The sequence below is a fragment of the Pteronotus mesoamericanus genome, unplaced genomic scaffold (genome assembly GCF_021234165.1).
Source record: "Pteronotus mesoamericanus isolate MK-2021 breed Mesoamerican mustached bat unplaced genomic scaffold, CSHL_Meso_final scaffold_705, whole genome shotgun sequence".
Taxonomy (NCBI): Eukaryota; Metazoa; Chordata; class Mammalia; order Chiroptera; family Mormoopidae; genus Pteronotus; species Pteronotus mesoamericanus.
Genome location: NW_026555326.1, coordinates 1844153 through 1869843, shown reverse-complemented (window position 1 = coordinate 1869843; position 25691 = coordinate 1844153). Strand labels below are relative to the sequence as shown.

General features: G+C 50.5%; 1 protein-coding gene across 3 annotated transcripts in view; it reads right to left on the bottom strand.

Moving 5' to 3' along the window:
- Positions 1–25691, bottom strand: part of LAMB3 (laminin subunit beta 3) — a 53906-nt gene that overhangs the window by 14360 nt on the left and 13855 nt on the right. The window contains exons 6-17 of one of the 3 annotated variants that reach the window (XM_054563247.1): positions 22634–23054; positions 22145–22319; positions 20376–20823; positions 18982–19046; positions 18025–18179; positions 7509–7623; positions 6936–7009; positions 5664–5855; positions 4427–4490; positions 3889–4073; positions 2064–2184; positions 1158–1346 (exon numbers count right to left, since the gene is read on the bottom strand). In XM_054563247.1, the coding sequence (XP_054419222.1) occupies positions 1158–1346; positions 2064–2184; positions 3889–4073; positions 4427–4490; positions 5664–5855; positions 6936–7009; positions 7509–7623; positions 18025–18179; positions 18982–19009 (1123 nt within the window). In that variant the 5' untranslated portion in view covers positions 19010–19046; positions 20376–20823; positions 22145–22319; positions 22634–23054. Of the gene's footprint in view, positions 1–1157; positions 1347–2063; positions 2185–3888; positions 4074–4426; positions 4491–5663; positions 5856–6935; positions 7010–7508; positions 7624–18024; positions 18180–18981; positions 19047–19157; positions 19417–20375; positions 20824–22144; positions 22320–22633; positions 23055–25691 lie in introns of those variants that run through there. The other 2 variants (XM_054563246.1, XM_054563248.1) reach the window with 2 other exon arrangements.

The following is a 25691-nucleotide window of genomic DNA, read 5'->3' as shown; positions in this document are numbered from 1 at the left end:
TTCAGTTCCCTGTCAGGGTACATGCCTAGGCTGCGGGTTCAATTCCTGGTCCATCTGCATACAATCCCCAGTAGGGATGAGTATGAGAGGCAACCAATCAACGTTTCTCTCCTCACATCTACGTGTCTCTCTCTCCCTTCCTCCCTTCCTTCCTCTCTCTCTCTAAACACAATGAAAAAATGTCATCAGGTAAGGAAAAATAAAGAGCAAATGTAACAGGGAACAGGGCTTGGCTGCTGTCATTAGTTACTGAACACCTGCTATGTACGACTACAGACACTCCTGCAAGTTGCCTAGGTAATCTTCATGGTAACCCTGAAAGGTGAAAATAATTATCCCTCTTGTACACATGAGGGAACTGAGGCTCAGAGATGGGAAAGAACGTACTCAGGCCACACAGCCAGGAAGTGCTGGAAACAGAAGCCAAACTCGAGTTTTTTTCATTCTTTCCATAACCAAATAGTATCAACAGGAAGTGATCCAGCTTTCCCTCCCCACCACACTGGACTACTTTTGCTTTCATGCCTTTCAAAACACAGACTCTCAGAACGTCTTTCCTGATTAACCCTGCCTGAACCCAATTGCTTCGATCAAGTTCACTCTTTCCTATATGAACCTCTGGACCTCGTGGACATGTTAAGTCACTTCTGAGTGTTCCATCACATTACACTCATGTCTGTATTCAATAAACATTCAGTGGGCATGAATTATTTGCTTGTTGTTGTGCTAGGGCCTGAAGATACAAATTATAATCTCTGCCATGGAGGAATTCTCAGTGTTTGGGGAAAACAGAAAAATATAGAACAAACCACATTATAGCACATAAAGGCAATAATATATAAAAACAAAGTGCTTTGCCCTACTTTTTCATGTGTGTACAGTTTATATTACTAAACAGTGTGCATGTGTTTTGGCAACAGGAACTGTATCTTACATTTACATTTTTCTCTTCTTTGTCTAAAGAAGGGATTACATAACGATTGATTGACCTATTAATTTACGGTCCAGGTGATTTGCTTAGAAGTGCACAGCTAAGTTAAAACAACGGCCTACAAGTCCTCCTGAGAGCCGGTGTGTCCCTAGAGACATGTGCTCTGTTGTGTCCAGAAAAGATGGGGAGTAATAGACAGACGGTACCCTGGGGAGCCCCTACTCACGGATACAGGTCTCCTCGATGGGAGCACCAGGGCGCCGGTTCCGGAAAAAGTGCAGCTGACACCGCTCACAGTTCCTGCCTTCGGTGTGGTCCCGGCAGTTGTCACATACCCCTCCATGTGCCCCCTGGCTGTTGGCAAACACAGCTGGGTCGAAGTGACATGTCTCTGAGTGGCCATTGCAGTCACATCCTGAAAAAGGAGTTCCCAGAGCTGACACCGGACCAGCACCTTTGCCATCTACGAAGCGCATCCCTCACAACCCCCGCTACTTCACTAGCATCTGACAACCCTGCAATATGCTCAGGTCTGGGAAATATGGAAACTGAGACCCAGGGAAACTTGTGTGATTTATTCCAGGTTATATGGCAAGTAAAAAAGCAGAATAGAATGAGAACTCGGGCCTCCTGACTCTGACTATGGGAACTAACCCAAGAATAACGTCCATGTTGGGCCAAAGAGAGAGTTCTTTGAATGGTCCATCCCAACCCTCCCCCATTGCCACCATGGGTCTCCTGCTGGGTCCTCTCTCTGGGCTGAGGACCCCTGCTTTCCCTCCTTCATGCAGAGAAAGACGCTGACTCTAGGGGACCAATGGAAGTAGGAAACCAGACATGTCCTACATAGGATAAGGCAAGTGGAGAGGCCAGAAGAGGAAGGACTCAGAAGAAGCCATGTGGCATCAAAGCATGAACCAAGCCTTGGTTTCTCTAGGCCTGGCTGAGGGAGGCCACGGGGAGGCAGAGAGAGATTGTGACCCAAATCCTGTCTCTATCCCCGCAGAGCAAGAAGAGCTTAAATTGCAGGGTTGCGATTCAGATTATATTTAAATAATAAAGAATATATTCTCCCTGCGTCCCAGGAGAGGTCACTGAGGCCCAGAGGGGCCAGCACCCTACTCAGTCATACTTTGGCATTCATGTGGGTCCTGGTCATCCGCAGGTCTCCAGGGCCGATTGTTATAGAAAGGCGCACAGCGTTCACAGTTGGGGCCGGCAGTGTTGTGCTGGCAGACGCAGACGTCGTGGACCTAGGAGAGGGGCCATTAGTTATCAGCAATGATTATCCAAGGAATGGCCCAGGATGGATCTGCCCTCTCCCCGCTGACCCGCTCCCCTACCACCCCAGGGTCCAGCTCAGACCCCAGCTCCTCCGGCCTTCAGTCAACCCTTGTGGCACTGCTCGTGTGCCTGTGCGTGTGTTTCTGCACTGCTCCTCTAGCTAGATTTTTACAAGGTCATTCCCTGCACTTGGACACTCCCACGATGCCTAGTCCAAAGCAGCACCTGGAAGGCACTCAGACACCTTTGCTGGTAAACTTGATTCTAGAAGCTTGGGGACCCTCTAGATTAATATTCCAACAACCTATGACTGAGGTTGTTTGGATAACGGACTGCATGATGAATTGGTACTAGACTCATTACGGTATAAAAATAGAATAATTGTTGTGTGCTAATTGTCTTCCAAATTAAACCCGACACCCTCAGCCTGGCACTCAAGGACCTGTATGTTTGTCCCATGCCATCGCCCACTCCCTCCTGACAGCACAGCCAAGCTGAGCTTCGGAGCAGCAACCTCCACAAGCCCTACCTTCCTCTCCTTTTGGCTTTCACAGGTGTCCTCCTTTCTGTCTGTAATACCTTTCTCTCCCTAGTCACCAACAAAATCCTGCCAGTTACAATGGCACCTCCTTCACAGGCCTCTCCGGTTCCTCTGGTTCCATGGATTTCAACCCTGACTGTGCCTCAGAATCATACATGGAGTTTAAAAAACAAAAACCAACAACAGGCCCAATTCCATCAGAATCTCAGGGGCAAGGGCCAGGCATCAGTACTTTATAAAGTGGTGGTTCCTTTGTGTGGCCTGATTTGGAACCACGGGCGCTGGGCGTGCCCTCTCCCTCTGCTCCGGCCCACTTTGTGTTCCTCAGGTTCACAGTCCTGTGTTCTGGTCCTTTGTCTACCCGCCTCAGCTGGTCGCCCTCTGGCCTCCCCTGCAGCCCGGGGAAAGAGCTGGCCCAGAAATGGAAAGAATAAAGCTGACTGGTGTTCATTTCCCCTGTATTTCCTTCTCAGGCCACGTTACATGAATTTTTGTCACCTACCTATGGACAGGGCGAATAGCATGCTACCATATGTTAACCGAACTGAAGCCTCAGAACAATGAAATAACAGCTCCTGTTGTTTCTTAGCCCAGGGTTCTCCTCTACTGGTGGTTCTCAAGGTGGAATCCCCTGAGCTGCTGGATCAGCTGGAGCCTCTCACTGCCCCCCACCCCCGATCCCTGATGCATCCCACTCGGCTGGTCTGGGGCACACTTGGCATGTGTTAGACTCTGTTCTCTCACTCTGTCCCATCTCTCTCCACCAGATGGGACCTTACAGTCCCCAAACCAGGAGCTCTCAGCCCTGGCAGGACATTAGAAATCACCTCAAAGCTTTAAAACAATACAGGTCTGGGCAATATTTTTAGCTCCCCAGGAAATTATCACGTGTAGCCAGGGCTGAGCAGCACTGCCTTAAGCTCCCCTCAACACCCACACTTGTGCTTACGTGTAACTGAAAATTCCATCACTCAGATCTAAGGATCTGCTACAAATCCTGATCTTTGAAATGAGAAGAGAATCATTTAGACTTAAACTTAGTGCCCACCGTGCTTTACGGGAGCCTCACAGGTGTCCTTGGTTGTGCCAGTCTTGCCCCTTCCTCTCTGCCCTTCCCGCCCTGGCCTGTCACCTGCACGCTCCCTGCAGGGGCTCCGGTCTCAGGGGCGCAGCGGTCGGCGTGGCCATGACAGAAGCAGCTCCCTTGCAGACGCAGCTGGGACACTGCGTAGTAGGCACTGGGGGGATAGTAGACCCTCTGGGGCACCGGGGCCAGCCTGGTGAAGTTGATTCTCAAGTTTGTGATCTCCCCCAGCTCTGGGAGGGGCAAACAGGGGAAGGGAGGGGATCGGGAAAAGACAATAAAAAAAGGACATTAGAGCCTAACAGAGTGTGCTAGGGCAGGGTGGAAAAGGAAAGGAATTCCGGTTCTACCATCTCTTCCCACCCTCAACCCTGCGAGGCAGAAGAGACACACACATGAACACCCCAGCTCAGGCCTTCTGTGCCTCTGGGGCTACCACGCACCCCTATAGGGTAAGCAGGGCAAGTGTTCAATCCCGCCATGTTGTCAGAAATATGAAAGACCAGGAATGCTTCATGACCGGGGTTCCAACCTGTGCTGTTTCCCACCCACAGTCCCAAAAGACTACAGGGGCAGCCACACTGACCTTGAATTTTTTGACTCTGAGTTGCTGGAATCCTAGAGGCTAAATCCATAAGGTTAAGCTGGACCTACAGAGAGAGGAAAGAGGGAGGCACTGAGGGGGAGGTAGACTGTGTCCCAACCTCAGAAGCCTCCTGGCCATTCAGTGCCCGCCTTTCTCGTGCTACGCCGAAGTCTGTCTAACCTGGGACCTGAGACCACCATGGAGCTGAGGCTGCAAACTGCCCTCGGGGAGCAAGAGGACCACTGGGCCCTAAGTGAGAGAGAGAGAGAGAGGGAGAGGGAGAGGGAGGAGGGGAGTAGAGAGACAGAGAGAGAGTGTGTGTGTGTGCGCGCGCGCACGCGCGCACACATGTGCCGTCTCTCCTCTCCATTGAAAATATAGCAGCCCCAAGACCTGATTTCCTTGGGTCAATTACAGTAAGATATATAATGTACAGTAAGGGTTTAGGAATACTGATTTTTCCAAACCCATGATGAATGAGAGAATCCAGAGCCCAAGGATGCATGGATGTGGTGACTACCAACCTTTAGACCCCAATTTCAACAATGCTTCTTCTTTTTAATAAAAATCACTTATTGGATGTGACTTTATCTCATCTTCCACAGAAGAGTTTTCACATCAATTCTCCACACATCAGGAAGAAGTCCTATATTCTGATGTGGAGTCTGGAGAGTGTGGCCCTCATGAATCTGGGTGTGATTATAACCAAGAAGCAGCTGTCCAGCTGAGGAGAGAGCAGCACTGCCCACAGGTTCTCATTTCTAGCTCAGGTTCAAGTTTAGGTGACCTGGAGCTGTGGCTTCTACCTGAATTTCCTCAAGGGCGAGGGTGGGGCTAGATGAACAGATTAAATATTAAACCCCACCGAAGCAAAATCAGAGATTAAATTAAATGTGCGTCATTTCGCTCACTTGACTCTAAGCAGCCATCTCAAAGTCGGCTGTACCCTCTTCACTACAGGGACAGGCCGATGAGCCGTGGTGGAGGCAGCAGTGACAGCCATAGCAGGGGGCGGGGCTGGGTCTCGTAGGACGCTCAACGCGTTCCTGAAATACCCTTCGTGAGCAGCCAAGAGAACAAGCTGCAAGTGTTTGGAGGATGCAGAGCTCAGGAAAGACACCAAGGAGCACTGCCCGGGGCTGTTCTCATCTCTTTTCCAGCGTTTGGCGTGAAGGCGTGAGCGAGGCGATGCCAGACACCTTTCCGTGGCTGCACTTTCAGGGTCCTTCCTACTTACCTTACCCCCATCTTGGTGCGTGTTCGTCCTTGGGGGCAGAGACCGGCACCGAGCGTCCTGCCAGCTCTGAGGCTGGCCCTGGTGGACACGGGGGAAGGCAGACGTGCAGTCGGTGGCCAAGTACTGGTACACATGCCACGTCTTACCGAAGTCTGAGGAGCGCTCGATCAGCATCCCGGCGGGCATGGGGCCCTGCAGAGACACAGGCAAGGTGAGGCCTGAGCGACCAAAGTGTCTTCCCTGTGTGTACTCAGGCAGTTTAAGGATCATGATTTAGCTTTGTTCATCTTTCATTTCTGACGTCTGGCACCAAACCTAACATATAATCAGTATGATGTATGTCACTAGCAAGAAGGGACAAATACATAAATGGGAGAGTGATAATAAAACAATGAAACCAATGGTATCCATCCAAATGAATGCTGCCCCTCAAAGCTGTCACCTTAGAAATTGGGTATTACTCAATGACACTGGCATGTCTCAAAATACGTTTGACCTTTTCTTGGGGTGAGCCTCTTAGATCTAATTTCTTCAGTAACACAAGAAATTCGATTCTATTGCTTTTTATTCACAGTTCATCTTAACTCCTGAAAAATGGTACCACTCTTCCTGACCATCTAATCCTAATAGCCAAACTTGATCCTTAAATATTTAACTATTTCTGTAGAAAGCAAATCTTCTCCAAAACAAACAAAAAATGACCTGTCCCAAATGAATAAAAGTGCTCCCTCCTTTGGGGCATCTCAGAAGGCCAGTCTAAAAGCCGGATCTGAAAGAACTCTGGGAAACAACAGCACTGAATGAGTAGGGAGCTCACCAGAAGGGCCACTCCAAAAACACATCTTCATGTGGGTCAATGGGCCCCTTCTCGGCTGTTTGTTAAACTCAGTCTCATTCGCAAACTTACTCAAACAGAGCTTACCGAGAATACACAACCATATAAGCAGCAGGCCCAGTAGAATTGGTACTTGGGCAGAGCTGAATCAGTTAGATGTGTTCAGCATGAGGGAGACAGAGAGGAAGGGGATCTACAACCACCGTACGGCAAAGATAGGGAGCCTGGAGGTGCCACTGTTCTCCCTGGAATGGGGGCTCTGCTGTCACCACGACAGAGACTCAGGGTAAATGTCACCCAGCCTGGTGAAGGGAGGCCCGCCCAGCAGGCGGCGCCGTCACCTCGAGCCCAGGCAGACAAGAGCTCTGATCCCTGTGAGTCAGCCCACATGGCCCCAGGTCCCCGCTCCTAGCCCTTGCCATCCCCAGGAAGCGCACCTTAAAGTGAACTGTGATGTCTCGAAGCTGGAATCTCCTGTCCAGGTCCAGCTGCAGAGAGACAGGGTTCACATCTGGAAGGATGAAAAATAGGAACTTCAGACCAGAGAATTTCCACCCTCCCAGCCTGAAGAAGGCTCTGGACCACACCAGCCCTAGGAAGCCAGAAATTCTCTAACCTTGGGTCCCCAAGTTCCCTCCCGGGGAAACATGGTACCAGCACATTCCTACTTTTATTCTCTATTCAAGATCCTGTCTGTTTGGGGCCAAACTTCCTGCCCCTCATGACCTGATGCTCCTGATACCTTAAAGGGGTTTCAACTTGTCTGTTCAACACACACCTTTTCCCCAAACTCAATCCCTTCAACATGCCCATTGTGGGGAAGTGGAGTAAAATATCCGCAACATCTGAAAGCCCCCAAATCTGGAGACGGAAAGTTCTGCTTGTCAACCACCACATTCCAGAGCTATAAGAAGTGCCTGAGAAACCCAAAGAGCTCCCAGGCACCCTCTGGCCACCCCACCTGTGGGAGCCTCCACAAGCTCGGTCCCCCGTAGGTGGCAGGCCCTTACCGTTCTTCGACTGCCACCAGCGTGTGGGGCCTGAAGACGAAACCACATTCTCCACTCGGTGACTGTTGTAATTGTGAGGCATCCTGGAGTCGCACTTGCAGCATTTCATCTGCCACTGCGGAGGCAGGGAGACAGCAGATTCAGGGGTGGGGTCTGGATAGAGGATTCTCCCCTCGTATCCAGAGAGCCCCGGATACTCCCTCCACACAAAGCCTCCCCAAAGGGGTCCGCTGATTTCATCAGTACACTTGGAAGGATTCATCGCTGAAAACACGGGTATTGGTCATCTTTTCATTTAATTCCTCTGTGTCCACCCTAAGACGTAGCTAAGTGAATAGTAAATAGATGTTAGGGTTGGGAAAGAGGTCTGAGGTGGTAGGAAAAAATCTCTGTACGTGACATTGTCTCAAAGAGAAACTTCAAAATGGTGCCGAGAAAAAAAAAAAAAAAGGAAAAGCACATTAATTTAGCATCTACTATGTGTTAAATGCAGGCTATAGAGTTTTATATCTCCTCTCACTTAAGCCTGGCAGCCTGCAGGAAATGGCATTTCAGAGAAGGGGACAACCAAACAGGAAGGGAATTTGGGGGTTCCGGTACTAGCTCTGTCAACTCACATTCTGAGCTCAGTCTTCGCCACTGTAAATTGAGTGGAGGCTGGAAGAGTCATTTGATCATTCACCAGGTACTTATGCATCAGCATGCCCTATGCGTGAGACCCTGCTGGCCTCTGGGGTTATAACAGTCAACAAAACAGAGACTCTGAAGTCAGGAAGCCAATGTCCTGGTAACATTTACATCATCTCTAAGGCCTTCCAATATTGATATCTGGGACTTGAAGATCCTGTTTGGCATTCCCTACCCACAGGAGAGAATCCTGGGGTCGCCAACCAAATGGGGCTCTGTACGCAGGCAGTCCCAAGGCCAGGAAAGCACGCGGCCCTGGGGCTGAGGACGAGGGCTCCCTGCCCATGCGCTGGAGTGAGACAAGAGGCAGAGCTGAACACCATGGGCTCCATGAGGGGCAGAGATTGCCAAGAAAAAGACCGTGGCCAGAAGATATGGCCCTCGTCCTTTCAGTTGTGTGTTATGTGTACGCACATGTGGGCATACACGCACCCCTCAGAGACAGCATAGCCTTGTCCAAACTTCCCCCTGCATCACACATAAAATTGCTTTCTCTGTGTAGCCACGGTCCCAAACCTTGTGCCCAGTGGCAGACTGTTCAGCGGGCTCTAAATTTACCCGTAAGTAGAAGCAAGGCTTGGACAAGAACCCCCCTGACCTGCTGGTCCTTCTGGGTAGAAACAACTGTACCTCCACACCCCCCATGTCTCTGCTTCCCACTAAGCCTCCGTCTCTGAGGGCTTCCAGCTCCTGACCCTCTGCCCTGCCCAGGGAAGGTGATAAGCTAACGAGGTGAGGCGGAACTGATTAATTCAACAGCTCAGTCCCAAAGGGATAGAGTTAATTAATATGCCAAGCCTGTGACTTAGTTTTAAAAAGTCCTTGCCCAGCACCATCTTTCCTCCATAGCTGACGGCACTTGGAAGAGCGAACGCATGCAGAAGGGGCACCAGGTGCCCTGGCTCTCACGGCCTCTGCCTGCCCCCCTTTCCAGCTTTGACCGCCAATCTGCAAAGTAAGAGAACTGTGACCATCCTGGCGCCCGGAGCTGTCCTTTTCATGTCCACAAGTGCTTTTTTAAACAGCAAGTGTTGGATGTTTGATGTTCCAATAATGGCCAGTGCATGTGCCCTGAATAAAAGAGCACCCATTGTCCCCCGCCCGTCTCTGTCCCTGTCCATTCCTTGCCCTGCCACATTTTTCTTCATAGTATGTATCTCTGCTTGACATCCTGTGCATGTATTGTCTATTTGTTTGCTTAGAATAATTGTTAATTGTCTTCCTCCCCTGGTAGAATGGATGGATACCCCATAAAGACAGAACTTACTTTTCTTTACCACTGTATTCCCAGACCTGAGAAAAGTAACTGGCACATAATAGGCCCTCTATAAGTACTTGTTGAGTGAATAGTAAATACTCAGTAGTGCCAACATTTTCAATATCATTATATTACTAGACACTCCTTTCTACACTCAGGAGGGGTAGGGGATTGAGGAGGTAAGAAAACATCAGTAGCGAGTGATGGAAAGCCTACCGTGTGCCAGGTTCTGTATTAGGAGTCTCGATGCAATAACTTATTTAAGCCTCACAACCACTCTCTGTGGAAGTAGCATGATTCCTACTTTACATATGAGAAGGCTAAGGCTCAAGGAGCTTATATGACCTTCCTGTTGACTGATGGGCAGTGTCAGCACCAGAACCAGAGAAGAACCCTTCCCTCGCTCTCCCTCTCCTTCTCCCTCCCTCGCTCCCTTCCTTCCTCCCTTCCTGTCACCCTCTCATTTTCACTAGAAACCAGCTGGGTGCACAGAAATCATGGGAAGCATAGTCAAGGCAGATAATTTCTGTCTCACCCAACGGCCTGCTGTGACCCTGAGGCTGACCGTGGGGGCGGTAGGGCAGAGAAAGCACTGTGGAGATAATGCCAGCGGTTGACCCTGCTCAGTTAGCACAGAGGCTGCAGATCTGTCAGTGGTGAAATAAATACACGAGCACTTGAAATAATCCCTTCAGGGTGAGAGAAGCCTCCTGCTGGAATCTGACTCTCCTCCAGCGCCCTATTTTTGGTCTCTGGGAAAGAGGATGCCCTTCTCCCCACTCTGCCCAGCTTCTCAGTGGCCAAATCTTCTACTCCCCAACCTCTGTCTGCACTCAGTACATGTCCCATGGAGAGACAGGAGCCAGCTGTCTCCCGGTGGCCTGTCACCAGAGCTGTCTCCCCAGCCTGGCTGGGAGCTGACCTCGGCCTGTCCCTTGGCCACGAGAATGCCAGGAACGATGCTCTTTCTTTCCCTGGGCCAAGGAACACAGGGGCTAGAACAGCAAAGCCTGGCACTATGGAAATGCCCTTGATATTTTCAAATGATAGAATATTATGTAACTTAATAAAAATGCTGCCTAGAGAAATACAGGGAAATGCTTACCTTACAACGTTTCATGAAAAAAACTTGGGAATAAACTTGTATATGCACCATGATCTCAAAAAAACATATTTTTAAAGGAATAGAAAAATGCGTAGAAGAAAATACACCAATATAAAATTGCTGATATTCACCCATTTTGACCTACAAAAATGGTACCTACATGCAGTTTAACCTAATATCTCTGGGAAATGGGATTACAGGTACCTTTTCCTCCATCTTTGTAATTTTTTTACAATTTAAAACTTTCATACTTTGGATAGATATTAACTTTTATGCTCAAGAAAATAGACATTACTGTAAAGTAAAACACAGCAAAAATGAACGAGGTGTTCGGTGCGGCCTTGTCACCCTGGCCTCCTCCCCCGACCCTGGCAGTCTGGAGCTCCCATGCCTTCTCCACCCTCCTTCCCCGTGCAGCACTGATGGGGCAATCGGATGCCCACACACTAAAAACTACGTGCTGCTCACCACAGCAGCACGGCTAACAGAGGGATTTTTCACAATCCTCAGAGGCAGGCTAAGCCAGCCAGCTTGGGACAGGTATTTTAAGTAGTTCTACTTGTCAACTAGCTAGAGGGATGGTGGCCTGAAATAGAACAGCTTATGGCAGAAGCCCACATAAGGACAAACTACTAGTTTCGTCTTTCTCTTTGGGCCTCAGTTTCCCTTTCTATTTTATTCTCTTATGCTATATATCCTTGTATTCTTGTAGTCTATGTAATATGTATATAAATGTGTGAGAGAGAGAGAGAGATTCTCAAGATGCAACTCTTCCCCTGGGCTGTGCTTCATGCCTTTCTCTGGCCCAGTGATGGAAGCTCTCAGCTGCAGCTGTTCCCTCTTTGGGGTCATTTGGCCAGCACTGGCCTGGCTGTGCTACCTCAGAGACACAGCATTATTATCAATCCAGCCTGTCAGGCCTTCAGCCAGTTTGGCTCTTGCTTGCTCTCCATCTGGAAAGGCTGAGCCTCTTCCCTTATCCTGGAGCCTTCCAGAATCTCAGCTCAGTCTGGCCAGAATACTCCCCACCCCCATCCTGAGAGCTCAGCGGGGGCAAAGGAAAGAGCAAGAACCAGCATGAGCCTTAATCACAGTGGAGAGGGGTAGATAAAGGAAGGCAATGCAAATCAAAGCTCTGCCTTTGCAGAACACAGAGCAAATTCTGGGGGAAAATAGAAAAACAGGCTCTGGTTAGACATGGGCCATGTCCCTCCCATGAGCAAGCCAGAGGCCATCTGCATCGATGTAAGGAGCTAGAGTTAAGGTCATGGATGGCAGCCAGGACCAAAAGAAAGAAAGTCAAGGACAAAAATAAATAAATAAATAAGAAAATCCAGCTCTCGGGGAAAAAAAAGACATTTCTTCCACTTTGGCTTCCTTATTGGTAAAATGCAGGGGTGAGATGAGACAATAAACCTCCTTCTTGCTCTAACATGCTCTTAGAATTCTCCATCTAGCTTATCACCTCAGAAGTTAGACACTGCAAACAAGAACGCAAAGGAAGCAAGAGAAACATAAGCCTTTGGCCCAGCCCCATATTGGAGAAACACTCTTCTCAGCCAAGGGGACAGGGGAAGAAAGGGCCCTGAAGGCCTTTGGTCGGCCAGGCCTCCAGTAGTTCTCCCCGGGACCCACAAGCTTCACCATTCCTGTGTCAATGGATATGGCCAGCAAAGGTCAAAAGTCTGGGCCTGCTGGTGTGTTGGGTGGGAGGAATACCCCAATGTTATGAGGTACATTTTGGCCAAAGCCTTAATTCTACAGCACCCTGCCTCCATCCAAACTAAATTCAGAAATGTCACTTTCAGAAGCTGATTATAGAGATGATGTATAACACACATCCAGAAATTACACTGCACTGGCCTCTCTCCTGAGCACTGCCATGTATTACCTCATTTCATCCTTCCCAAATCTCCGCGGTGGGTACATTACATGACATGGTTGGTGTCCTTATTTCACAGATTAGGATGGCAAGTCTCAGAGAAGTTAAGAAATGTGTGCGTGTCCACAGAGCTAGGAAGAAAGGAAGCCTGGATTTCTGGCCCAGGCTACCTGTCTCCAAACCTTCTTGTCTTGTTCTGATTTAAGGGGCACAATGGTCCCTTGGCAACCATGGACAATTGCTGGGACTAAACTTGGTTGTCGAGATGCTCTTTCTCTTCTGTCCCAGGAAGGGCAGCCTCCGCCCCAGCCCAGACCTCTACAGAACAAAGATGCCCCTAGAGCTGAGTGCCGAGAGGTGGTTTGTGTGCCTGGACCTCTGCAGGTTCTACCAGTGAAAATGGTCCCTACACTCCCTGATAACAGAAAAGCACAGTAGGTCTGCAAGAAATTGCCCAGAAACTTCTAGGGGCCTGAACCCCAGGAGCAATGGGGTGAAAGGTCATGTCAGCAAGCCTGTGAGGCCACCCAGGCTTGTATCCAGGCCTTCCCACCACGCTTTTCCCCTCTCATCTCTCTTATTAGCTCCACATGCTACGCTCCTCAGCCCATCACAGTGAGGACCCAAGGATCACACGTGCCACCAACCCAAGTTTCACTTTCCTCTGATAACAACTCTTTTCTTCAATGTCCCTTTCCATTTTCTTCTCTCAAAACTTACTCGTCCTGGGTCTTACTCTCTTGAGACCCTTTGCAAAAGGCACAGCTGACTTTCTCATGAGCAAACCCTTGCTGAGACATAAATGGATGATAACAGATTGACATGGTGCCTTTCCCAAGAATGTTTGCATTTTAAACAAGGAACTCAACAATGCCTCATCCAAAAGAGTGAATCCCCAATGGTAAGAGCTTTGAGAGTTTTCAACCCACTGAGAGCTTGCTTCTCGGAAACGGGAGAGCAGATATTTGGGTCCGAGACAGCCTCAGAGTCCTCTGAGAGCGAGGAGGTAAGGACCACAAGGCCTACATGAACATGTCCTCTGACTACACATTAGCCATGCCAAAGGTCAAGAAAATAACCATTAAAGGAAGACAGTGTTTGTTGGGGTGCTTGCACATGGATGTGGGTGCACTCACATGCATGTGCAGCTGTCTGTGTGTGTGTGTTGGGGAGAACGGGATGTCAATTGGCTACTGCCCCCCAGCTTGATTCCAAGAGATAAAAAAATGACAGCTGTTTAGTTTATACAGCTAATTAACCCGAGGAATGCACTGTGCAAGACTGTTATTAAAGCAGCTGGGTAATTAAGTTTTTCCCCACCAAGGGATGGTGTGGAGGATGAATAAAGCATTTGGGGGAGCAGACACAACATTGGAGGAGACACTGTCAGGAGCAGAAATAGGGCTGGAAAGCTTCCAGGTGATGCCTGCTGGTTCCTGAGGAGCATGCACCAGCTCCGAGATGACCAAAGGGTAGGGCTCAGCCTCTGCCAGTGTTCACCTGAGAAAGACCATGGCAGACCCTCAAGGTCACACACAGCCCAGCCCTCTCCAAGAAACTGGTGGAGATATTAGAGCTGAACAGAGGTAAAGAGTTGAGAGGTAACTCAAGTCTTTCATTTCATAAAAGGGAAAATGGTGATCTAGGGAGAAGCCATGGCCTTTGTAAGGTCACATTTGTATTCTAAGTGTCAGAACCAGGACCAGAACTAGAGCATCTGCACCACTAGTCAGGCGACTTCGTGAACCATGACAGCCTCCACGTTCTCTGATAGTTCACTGCCAAGGCAGGTTGGTGGCGGGGAGCGGGATGGCCCAAGGACGGGTTGATTTAAACAGGCCTGTGAACGTGCATCCTGATCAGGGAAGAGATGCTCAAGGCGGTGATCCACAGATGGGGGGCGTTCCTGCCTGTAGACACAGGTTTTGGAGGAGGGTGGGAAAGGGGATGAAACATTCAGCATCTTCCAGACACCATGCCAGTGATCATGTAGCTCATTCTTTTAGACCAGCGGTCCCCAACCTTTTTGGCAGCAGGGACCAGTTTTGTGGAGGACAATTTCTCCACAGAAGGTGGGGGGTTGGGCAGGAGGCAGAGTTCAGGCAGTAAGGTGAGCAGAGCTTCGCTTGCTCACCCGCCACTTACCTCCTGCTGTGCGGCCCAGCTCCTAGCAGGCCACGGACCAGTACCAGTCCTCAGCTTGGGGGCTGGGGACGCCTGTTTTAGATGGTCCTCACAACTTATTGAAGTGGGTGCTATCATTACTCCGATTTTTCAAATGAGGCACTGAGGCTCAAGGAAAGCACAGAAGAGAATAAGGGTAGGGACACATCACGGACATGTTCATTCACGCTGGAGCTTTAGAGGACAACAGGACAGTGAGGTTACCCAGAGGTCATCTAGAAGCTGGAAGAAGAAGAGCAAGGGGACAGAATGGAACTGCAGCATCAGGCCATTTAGGTAATAAACTGCCTGGGCCCAAGCCCAGACAGCTAATGGGTAGTCGAGGTAGGAAGGCCTTGAAGGGGGAGGGAGGAGCACCACAAGGCAATGCTGGCCAAGTTCTATGTCTGTTGGAGAGGTTGCAATGTGGACCCCAAACCCATCAAAACTAGTCCTTAGGGCTAACAGGGTTTAGCCGCTGAGATAAAATTAGGCAGAGTAGGTAATGTGTCAACAGGCTAAAATGGCTCTGAATAAAAAGGAGACAAAATCTGAGATTGGGAGCTGGGACAGATGATTTTGGAACTGGAAAGGGTCCCAACGGCTCCTGCAACCCCATTCCACTGCGTTTCCCTGGGGCTGGGAGGTGGGGAGTGAGAATTACAGAATGTCCAAGGCCATAATCCCCATGGCACTTGCATCTGTGCCACGTCAGTAGGCCAGCAGCAGGTGCTGGGTGATCCTGTACTGAGCTCTGGACTTGAAATGTCACCCCCGTACAGAAATAGAACAGAGGCACTAACCAGAGCCTTTGACTTAAGGAAGGTGTGGGGGGGCCGGTTAGAGGGGGAGGGGGGAGGGGGAGATACTAGCAATGCAGCTCTGCATCACGCCACCCTCGTTTCCAGCAGCCTGGCCAGTACGCCTTCCCATCTCTAACTGCTCAGAAAACTCAGCACCTCTGTGTTCCCATCAGAAGTTTGGGGTCCCAGCACACACCCTCCCAATACTGCCCGGGGATTACAAGAGCCAGCTCATGGAGTATTGTGAAAATTAACTGTGATAATGTATATAAAACTCTTAGTAGGATGCTTTGGATTCATAACATGTGCTTAATAAATTACTGCTGCTATAATATTTAATAATAAAATAAACTTAAAAACTGAAATCAGAAATCAGCAGAGTTAAATCTGGTTTCCTAATTTTCATCACCAGCCACAGCTGCACCCTGTGAGGTTCCGGTCCTTCCATCCAAGGGAGTATCTGTGCCTTTAGTGTGTATGTTCACTGCTGGCAACCCATGGCCTCCAGATGAGGCAGGTAAGGGAGAGGGAAAGCAAAATCAGACTAGACAGAGAGGTGGGTAGGGGAGAGTAGCTGGTTCTCAGGAGTTAGCTCACTCCCAAAGAAAGTTAGAGCAAGGAGCAACTCTAAAGACCATTTCATCTAACACTCATGGAAAAGGAATTTGAGACTTAGAGATGGGCAATATCTGATCACACCACGAATGAGTGCCAGACCTGGAGTTACACCCTGCACTCAAGATGCGCTATCGTCTCCTTTTTCCAAGGAGGTCTACAGATTTATTCCCCCTTATAGAGAAAAAAAAAAAAGCCAATGCTTCTCAATTTCATAGCAATGAAATAGCTGAGATTTGTTTTGACTTCTCTTTTGCAAGCACTCTGCTTTGCTCCTGAGGGCTGACTTACAAGCAGGAAAGGCCATAGGCTTCCTGGAGCATCCGGGAGACGGAGAGGGCAGGCCAGGGTGAAGTCCAAAACCCCAGGCCCAGAGGAAGAGGCTGTCCAGACCAGGGCTGGGGCTGAGGGGACGGCCCAGCACAAGGGCCTCTGATCTCTCTTCGCTTCCTCTCCCAGAAGGTGGGTCAGTTTCAGGAAGACCTAAGTCCGAGGTCTCCCTGAAATTTTTAGACATGGCTCACTGACACGGGATTTTGAGAGTGTGTGGGAAGGGACAGCTAAAATCATTGTATTGCCTAGAAAAGTCCATACCACCAGGCTCTCTGATGCTTGTGGAGTAATGTGAGCCCCCAGGGAGGACTTGTCTGACACTGTGGCCATTTACCCAACACTGTCAAACGGGTCTTCCCATTTCCAAGTGGGCAAAATGCAGAAACCACAGCCATCTCTGCGCAGCACCTCCAAAGCCATAACCCAATACCATCTGTGATTAAAAGCTGCCAAAAGAACACTGGGGACAAGGACAGTGAGGCCCAGAGGCAGCATCAGATACATTACCGTGGTCCTGAGGACAAGGACAGTCTGGAAAGAGAAAACCACAAATAACCCAAGTCTCCTTTGTGGCAATCAGCCTCTCTCACTCCCTTGCTCTCTCTGCCTCTTTATTTATTTATTTATTTATTTATTTATTTATTTATTTATTTATTTTTCCCTTCAAAGCCTGCAGACACTCATGGAAAACCACACCCTCATCCATTCCCTCATCCAAACCTGTATTTTGAGGGCGGAAAAATGGTCCAATGAGCTAAGCAGCTGAGAAACAAGAAAACAATGATGTCAACCTTGGTGAACATGAGGAGCAAAGAAAGACCCCAACCTTGTTGAAAGGAAAAGAAAACTAAAGTTCCTACAAAAAAGCTCCAAAGGCAATGTAGAAAAAAAATCTAGACGAAAAATCACAACAGCTCCCTGAACACATCAGTGGCCGATGTTAACTGAAGGAGCGCCAAGTGTCAGAGTTCCTGGATTCGCTCAGCTCATTTTTGCACTTATCCGCCGAGTCCCTGAACCTCCTTACTAACCTCAGGTCACTTCATTTATTACACTGATCTGTGTCCTTTAACAAGTTTGAATGTTTCCCGCTTTGCCTGGGGTGATAAAACATGGAAATGAAGGAGACTGAGAGGTAAGAAAGGTCCATCTTCACGCATGGCAATTGCGAAGCATAAGAGGTAAGCTCCAGCCCATAATCATATATTCACCTGCTAGCTCTGCCCACACCCAAACCCCAGTGCTGGCCAAAGAGATGACGGCAATAGAGTGACTGTGGCAGCGCTCAGCTCACCCCCTGGCACGACACAACCCATCACACACCCCAGCAGCCTTGACTTTGTCCACCAAAGACCGCACATCAGACTGTACATACAAAAAGGATTAGTATTTATCTGATTGCTTATCTCCTGACTGTCCTGCCCATGCCCGAGGGCTGAGAAAGGACTCTAGTTTTATGGAACAGAAAAGAGTTATTCAGCTATTTCTGAGTACATTTTCTTTTGTCCATCCTTATGTTTGTCTTACACCATGCCCAGCCGCCCTCCAACAGTGCATGGAGCTGTGCCTCTACCAAGTACACTCTGAGTATTCAATGAACAATGGCAGGCTCACCCGTCCCACCCACCTCACCTTCCTCCAGCCCTGGAGGCCGTGGAGCTAGGGCCTACCTCGCCGTACTGGGTGCAGTAGGTCTCAGGCCTGGTCAGTCCACAGGTGGATGAAGCTCGGAGAAACCGGGTCCTCCCAATGAGCAGGTCCCCAACAGGGGGATAGCAGGCCCCACGGGAGCAGGCTTGCTGCGCATACAGGAAGCTGGGCAAGACTGAAATCACAGGGGTGCTTGGGTTCAGCCTACAGAGAAGAGGGCCCAGACGGCCGCCCCAGCCTCCCTCAGGGAAGCAGACGTTGGTCGACAAGACTAGACCCTCTCCTTCTCTCCTGCTCACTCTCACTGATGACGGTGATTATTGTAATCCTGAGGCTATTAGGTTAAAAAGCTGATTTCCTATTCTAAAACCCCAACCTTTTTTTTTTTAAAGGAGGAATAACAATGGCAACCAACATCCATGAATGATCCTGCAATGTGGCTTCCATATGTGGCTTTTGGAGACAAACTTCAGACACACGCTTGGCCACCAGACATGGTCCACAACTCTCCTCCCCGGCAGCGTGGCCTCTGTCCACAGCCCAGAGGAGGGCTAGCTGCTAGCCACTTGCGGAACAGTGGGAGAGGCCTGCATTCTTTCTGCTCGTTTATCTGCAAAGCGGGGTTTTGTGAGCACCCCACTACAATCCACTGGAAAATCAAGAACTCAAGCCATGATGGGCCTGGGACCAGCTTGAAAGTGAAAGGGTGGGAAAAACCAGGGCATTCAGGGAACCAGAAACCACCTCGGGTGGGAATAAGAAGACCCCTGGGAGCTCAAGAGAGGCAGAAAGCCATCCTCCCCAAAGGCCTGAAGGAGCAGAGAAACCTCATGGGTGTCCCCAGAAGACAAGTGTTCCAAACCCTAGGACTAAAGGATGACAGGTAATGCTCACACTTCGGTTAACTGTCCTCCTACCCATAGCTGCCACCTCTCTCCTATATGACAGGTCCTGGAAGGATGGAAAGGGAGACTCACCAAACCACAGGAGAAGGAGTGGATTCATCTTTAGCCAATGGGGTGATCCCCAGAGAGGACCTCACCTGGGACAAAACAAAGCAGCCTGGGTAAAACAGTACAAACCGCTAGGGCACACTAGACCCTTTTCTGTTTCTGACTCATGTTTTTTCAGAAGTCTTTACCTAGAGTCTTACCTAGGACAACTCTCAGCAGCAGGTGTATTTTGAGCCAAAAGCTTGGAAAATGACAGAACCCTGGACTACAGTCCCACCTGGCCCGTGACTCATAGGGGCACTGGGATAATGCTGTCCCCTCCCAGACTTTAGCTTCCTCCTCTGCAGTGGAAGGGCGGAGGATGGGCCAGCCCTGTCCCGAACAGTCATAAGACAACTTGAGGAGCAAGGCCCTTGGCAGGAGGGGAGCTGCAGAGAGGTCTGAGGCCTTGTCACTGCCCAGGGAAGAGGCCTGGCCTTTCCCAGCGCAGGGCCCAGCCCACAGGTCCAAAGGTGAGTGGGTCAAAGTGGCAGAAAGTCCGGAGGCGAGCCCTCTCCTTCCATGGGCACAGCCTCCGGTACCACCGAGGGCCACCTCGAGGGTAAGGCTGTGGTGGCCACAACTCTGGGCTAAGTAGGTGGCTGGAATGCGATGAGGAGGCCTGGCCATCTTTAAGAAGTGAGTGAGAATTTTATCTGAACTGGAAGCAACCCAAAATGCCTCTCAGGATGGGCTAGGCTGTGCAGGAGGGGTGAGGCTGGGAGGCCACAGAGCAGAGATTCTGCAGGAGACCAGGGATGGATGTTCAAAGGTCGGAGAGGCAGGCGGGCCTGCCCTGCGCATGCAGCGTCCCCCTCCGCCTGGGACTGGATGCTCGCTCTGTTCCAGTGCTCCAGTTTGGCTGGGGGAGGGGGAGGGGGATTGGCAAGGCAGGGCCAGAGAGGCTCTCCTGGCGTCTTTAAATTATACATCCTAATGCTTCGAAATCATTCCTTCCAGGTCCCAGAAGCATCAGGGGCCCAGAGAGGAGACAGGCGGCCCAAGAGGAAGGCCCATCTCCTGGTTTACCTGCGGCGCTATCTCTGCCCTCCCACCTCCAGAGCAAGGTGTCCTGAGCAGCCTTAGAGCTTCTGAGAGCTTCTGAGAGCTCGAGCCCTGCCAGCCCAGCCTGCCCTCCTCTCTGTGTGCTCAGCCCCGATCAGAACTTGCTTTTCTTCCAAGTCACTGAAACACTTACCAGACATGAAAAGGCAATTCAAACAGAGGCACACATTTAATATAGCCTTTGCAGGTGGCCCCTTCAGGTGAGCTCGCAGGAAGAAAAAGAATCGGGCCCTGCAACCAGGCCCCAGACACCCAGAGTATAGTGCCTTCTCCCCGCCCTGCCCCCACCAAGCAGGTGAAGGCAGATAACATACCTGGCTCCCTGCTGCCACGGTTCTCTCTCCAGATCGCCTGAGAGCACCCTTGAGTGAGGGGGGCTCCGCTCCTGGCTCCCAGTTTTTAAACAACGGCCTCACCTCTGGAGACTCCCTGGCTGGGCGCAGCCCACTGCAGGGCGGGTCTCAGGAATCTGGCAGCTGGCACGCCCATCTGCCGTCACTGCACCCCCACCGCCCCAGGACAGGACTGGGCAAGTGGGTTTGTCCCCGGGGCCTCACAGTGAGCTTGGCAGTGCCCACCTGCCTTTGGGTGCCTTGCGGGGTGGAGAGGAGCCCTGCAAACTGAAAGCACCAGGCAGACATTCGTGGTCATTCTGGACCAGGGTTCGGAGGGCAGGAAGGGCGCTGGCATTTGTGGCAGGCACTGTATGGGGCGTTTTCTCAAGGCTTGTAGGGCTCGGCTTCCTCTTGTGTCCCGGACCGCCTGGACAGAAGACAGCAGAGGACACGAAAATCAGGGCTTGCACATAGGGTGGTACAGCCCCCAGACCTGACCCCAGGCTGGAAGGTGGGAAGACCCAAACCTCCAGGACCCTGGAAAGCACCAGACCCTCTCCTTCCCCAAGGGAAACAGTAACAGTGGAAAATCCCTGCTTCCTGGGGAATTCAGAGGAGCCTTAAAAGGCTCATCAGGGAGGGGTCAAGCCCAACTCACTCCAGGAAAGCTTAAGAGGAATAAGGAATAAACTCTAAATACCTCCTCTCCAGCTCCCTCCCTGGGTTGGCAGGGAGCCCTAGGACAGGTAACTACCTGTGAGTCACTGCCCCCAGCTTAGGAGGGCTGGCCTCCTAGCCTCTCCCTGGCTGGGCAGGAATGCCCGCCTGGAGGCCCAGAAAACAGACTTGGCCTCAAGCGGTGGAAGGCAAGGCCGAGGCATACATAACTGGACTGACTTGGCCTGGCCCACCGCCAGGTCTAGGAACACAGCTTCCTTTGTGGGACCCTGGCCGGGCTCCTGGCTCAGGGCCACTGGACTGAAAGCCGCTGTAAATGACAGTAACAGGCCAGGTAGAGAGGCTGGTCTCAGAGGACACTCTCCCACCAGGTCAGGGTCAGAGGGCTTTAGAGAGATCTGGAAGGTCACCCAGTGCATATCTTGGCTCTGGACAGCCTGCACTGGCGTTGTTTGGGAACAGTATTGCCTCAAAGTTCCTATTTAAAGGAGACTCTCAATGAGCCATTCTGGCCTGTCAGTCTCTCCTAAGCAAGAAGCTCTCCCTACAATAGGAGGGTTAAGTCCAAGAAATCGGTTTGGGAACCCTCAGGAGAAAACGTAGCATCTTGTGGATTAAGCTGGACATTTCTAACCTTCGGTTTCTAATTTAGCCCCCAAAATTTAGATGGGCAGGAGAACCACTATACTTAGCAAATGGCCAACAAGTTGTTTAGACACATGATGGAAATTCCAATAAATGTTAGTGTCTTGGCCCCTGCGAGCATTCCAGTGAAATCTCGCTTGACTCAACAAGCGGCTTCCTTTCATGGGCCTTGAATCTGCAACAAGAACACAGGGGCTCTCTTCAAGTTCCCCAGAGAACAGTCCCTGTTGACACCCAAAGTTCTGAAGCCACCTCTCTGATCTCCTTCTTTCCACCTCTCTAACTCCCTCGGCTCAAGGTTCCCAGGACATTTGCACCCCCTGGAGCTGCCCATCCTCTGCCCACCATCAGGAAGGAGGATGTTCAAAGGACTCATTAATAGTTAACTCAGCAGAAGAGCAGGTGTTGCAACCTCAGATCCTCACCTTTAAATCCCCCTCCTACTCCCCCCTTAGGAGGCAGGAGCCCAGGTAAATAAGCCTTTAGTGTCTCAGACATCACAGGCTGGGGCAAGTCCAGGGCGTGGCTTGGCTTTGCAGGAAGAAAGAGGCAATTTCTCTGGGCCCCCCACGTGCTCCTGCCAAGTCCAGGATGTTATTTCTGCAGAACCCAAGAGTAGCCCAGTCAGCCTTACTCCTTAGGCACACTGAGCATGCCCCCAGGCAGACCTAGTGCCCCCCTGACTGCAAGGCCCCAGGCACGGGCTTTGAACTTCAGAGCCCAATTTGTTCAGACACAAGAAGCCTCAAACAGAGCCAGAGGCTGGGTCAGGACCCAGCCAGGGCTAAAGAGGAGGCAGGGGCGTGGCTCCAACACTGCAGCCTCTCTTGCAGCCCTCCCTGCCTCCCACTGTCCTGCCCCAGGTCCCTCAGTCCTCAGGGCCCACTTCCCATCCTTGGCTCCTTTGGACTTACCCCTCAGGAAAGTGGCTAGCCACTTGACTCCTGGTTCTCGCACTCCCACGTCAATCTATCAGGCATTTCCGAAGGCAGCCAGGACCACTTCTACCCTCCTGGCCCGAGCCTCTCTTCCCCAGGCTTCTGCAATGAGCTCTCTACCAGCCTGCAGTCCAGTCCCAAGACAACAGGTCACGGCCTCTTCTGCTCAGAACCCTGCACCTGCTCCCCATTGCAGGCAACGTCAAAGCCAAAGCCCTTACAGAGGCCCCACAGGATACGGCCCCTCATTACTTCTCAACAGCACCACGCTATCGCCCTTTCTCCTTCCATTCCAGACACATGTCCTCCTTGCTCTGCTTCTGAATTACCAGGCTGCTCCTGTCGCAGGCTGTTGGCCCAGCTGCTCTCTCCACCTGGGCCATTCTCTCTCCAGCGTCTGCAAGGCAAACTCTCTTACCGCTTTTAAGTCTTTGTTCAAATACTACCTCCTCCATAAGGCCGACTCTGAGCACTCTCTTTAAAATAACAAGCAAATCCAGGGGGTACAAGACTTATCAGTGGCACCGCTTTGTAAGTTATAGGAATGTCTAATCACTATGCTATACTCCCGAAACTAATATAATATTAAAAGACAACTGTAATTGAAAAACTTAAAAATAATAAAATAAACTAATAAAATGACAACTAAGCTCCCTGTCCCCCACCCCAGCTCTCCCAACGCCACCTATCTTACATTACTGATAGGCTGGAATTTGCGGGTTTGTTTTGGGCGGGTTGGTTTGGCGGGGGTGCGGGGGGTTTCAACACTTACCTCCTTCTAACTAACTATATCACGTATCTGTTTATCATATTTACTTTCTGTCTCCCTCTACCAGAATGTAATGCCCAAAAAGGCAGAGATTTTTGCCCAGGTTGTTCACTACTATTTTCCAACTACCTAGAAATAGTGCCTGGGGCACATAGTTGGTGCTCAGAATTTGTGGAATGAATGGATTCACACTGAAGTGCAAATCATTGATATAGGTCAGGAATTTTCAACTGGTGTGAATTTAAAAATTCACAAGAATTTTTAAAACAGGCAATACTTAACTTTAGTCAGGGGCACTGACCTCTTTTCCCTCAGGTTGTCAAAAAAAGGGGGGAAAAAGACAAAGCCAACACAGCAATAACCATCTGGTGTGAATGAATCAAAAGTATAGCTATTTTTTTGTCAGATCAGCAAAAAATATATTTTTTGGTGAGAGGCAGAATTTTAGCAATTAGTTTATGTGCCATGAGATGAAAAAGGCTGAAAATCATCAATGTAGCTTAACAAGTCTCCGTGCCCTTAGGGGCGCTGACACCCTCTGAGAGCACAGTCTGGGCCTTTAGTCACCACAGTGGAGAGCTAACAGCAGTAATTCATACATCAGTCAGCTGTGGGGGGCGGGGGTCCTCTCCTGAGGCTGTCTCCATGTCTGCCTACTTATCTGCCCGTCGCTGGCAGTGTCTCCATCTGCCAGACTTAAACTGTCCCAATTGCCAGCGAGATCAGCCAAGATCTGATCATTGAGCAGTCGAAGGACAAGGAGCAAGGAAAGGAGGAAAGGAGGAAGGAAAGGAGAAAAGTGGTTACGAGAGGTAAGAGAGCCTGGTCCAGGCTGTAAATGCTGACGCTCAGGTGTCAGAGGAAGGGGCACCAGGTGACTAAAGCTCAGGTATCTCCCGAATACAGTGAGTCATGGCTGAGTCCTCGTCTGCCGGACAGGGTGGGCTCCAGGAGTGGCCCTGGGATAGGCCACGTGACTCAAGTGGGTGTGGCCTCCCACTCCAGCACAGCTGCTCAAGTGCGCAGACAAACAGTCACTCTTCTGTGTGCCTGGCCAAGAACCAGAGAGAAAGTGGGTCTGTTACGTTACTGAGCAGGCGGGAACCAGCCTCGGGCAGAGGCCAGCAGCAAGCAGAGGTCAGTCTGCGCTGCCTGTCATGGGTTGACTCTATTCCATACCCTTCTCTCTAGACCCCCACTCTCACCTTCCCAGCCGACAGCCGTGTGCACTGGCCAGGGCCTGAGGTCAAGGGAGACCAGGTAGTCCGTCTAGATTAACTACAGCTAACATGTCCCCGAGTGCTGGCCATATGCCAGGCACTGTGCTAAACCCTTTGTATATATTAACTCATTTAACACCCACTATATCTCTGGGGGAGTAGACATTTAATTATCCTTCCTTTACAGACGGAGACCATGAGGCACATTTTCAATACCTTGGTTCCAGCTAGCAAGTGGTCATTTAAATCCAGACCAGTTTGTTCTGGCACTCATATTCTTAGCTGTAATTTAAGCCTAAAATTGCCTAAATCCTTGACTTCACCCTTAGGAACCTTTGACCAGAGTCTACCAGGCTCTGAACTTCATGTTTGTCAAACCTAATCAAGATCCAGTATTTAAAAATGTCTCTTTACACCCTTGCTCCAGCTCTTGAAGCACTGATGTTGACCGAGGGTTCCTGGAGAGACACTGTAGAAACACCTAGAACAGATGCCCTATTTTGTTTGCTCTCCACACTGACAGCCTCTCTTGTGTGGGCACAGGTGGAGGAGGTTCTGGCCTCCAGACCCCTCCTCTCCGAGGCTCTGGTATGCACCAGCAGCGCTCCCCTCACACCAATAGGAAGCTGCTCTGAGTGAGGACGTGAGAACCTAGAAGTAGTGAAAAGACGGGGAAGGTGAAACGTCACGGAGAGGTGACGAGATTACACCAAGGGCCTGATGACGGATGACACAACTTCCTTCTCACCCCAGGAGGGGAGACGCCATCCCCTGAGGTCAGGCTCCTGGGTCGCCCTGGAGGAGCCTCAGCTCCTTCTGTTCTATCTCCCAGGGTACACCCCCAAATGTCCTATCCCCTCCTTCTTGAGGGGTCCAGCCCAGGGCAGCCTGCAGCTCGGTGGAGTCAAATGCTGGCTGACTTCCCAGAGGAAAGGGAGGAATATCTTGGCATTTCTGCCACTGCCACTGCCTTACCCACTGCCCGACCTTCCGCTGGCAGATGGGCCAGTTCATGACCACACCCCCTCCTCCACCGCCAGTGCCC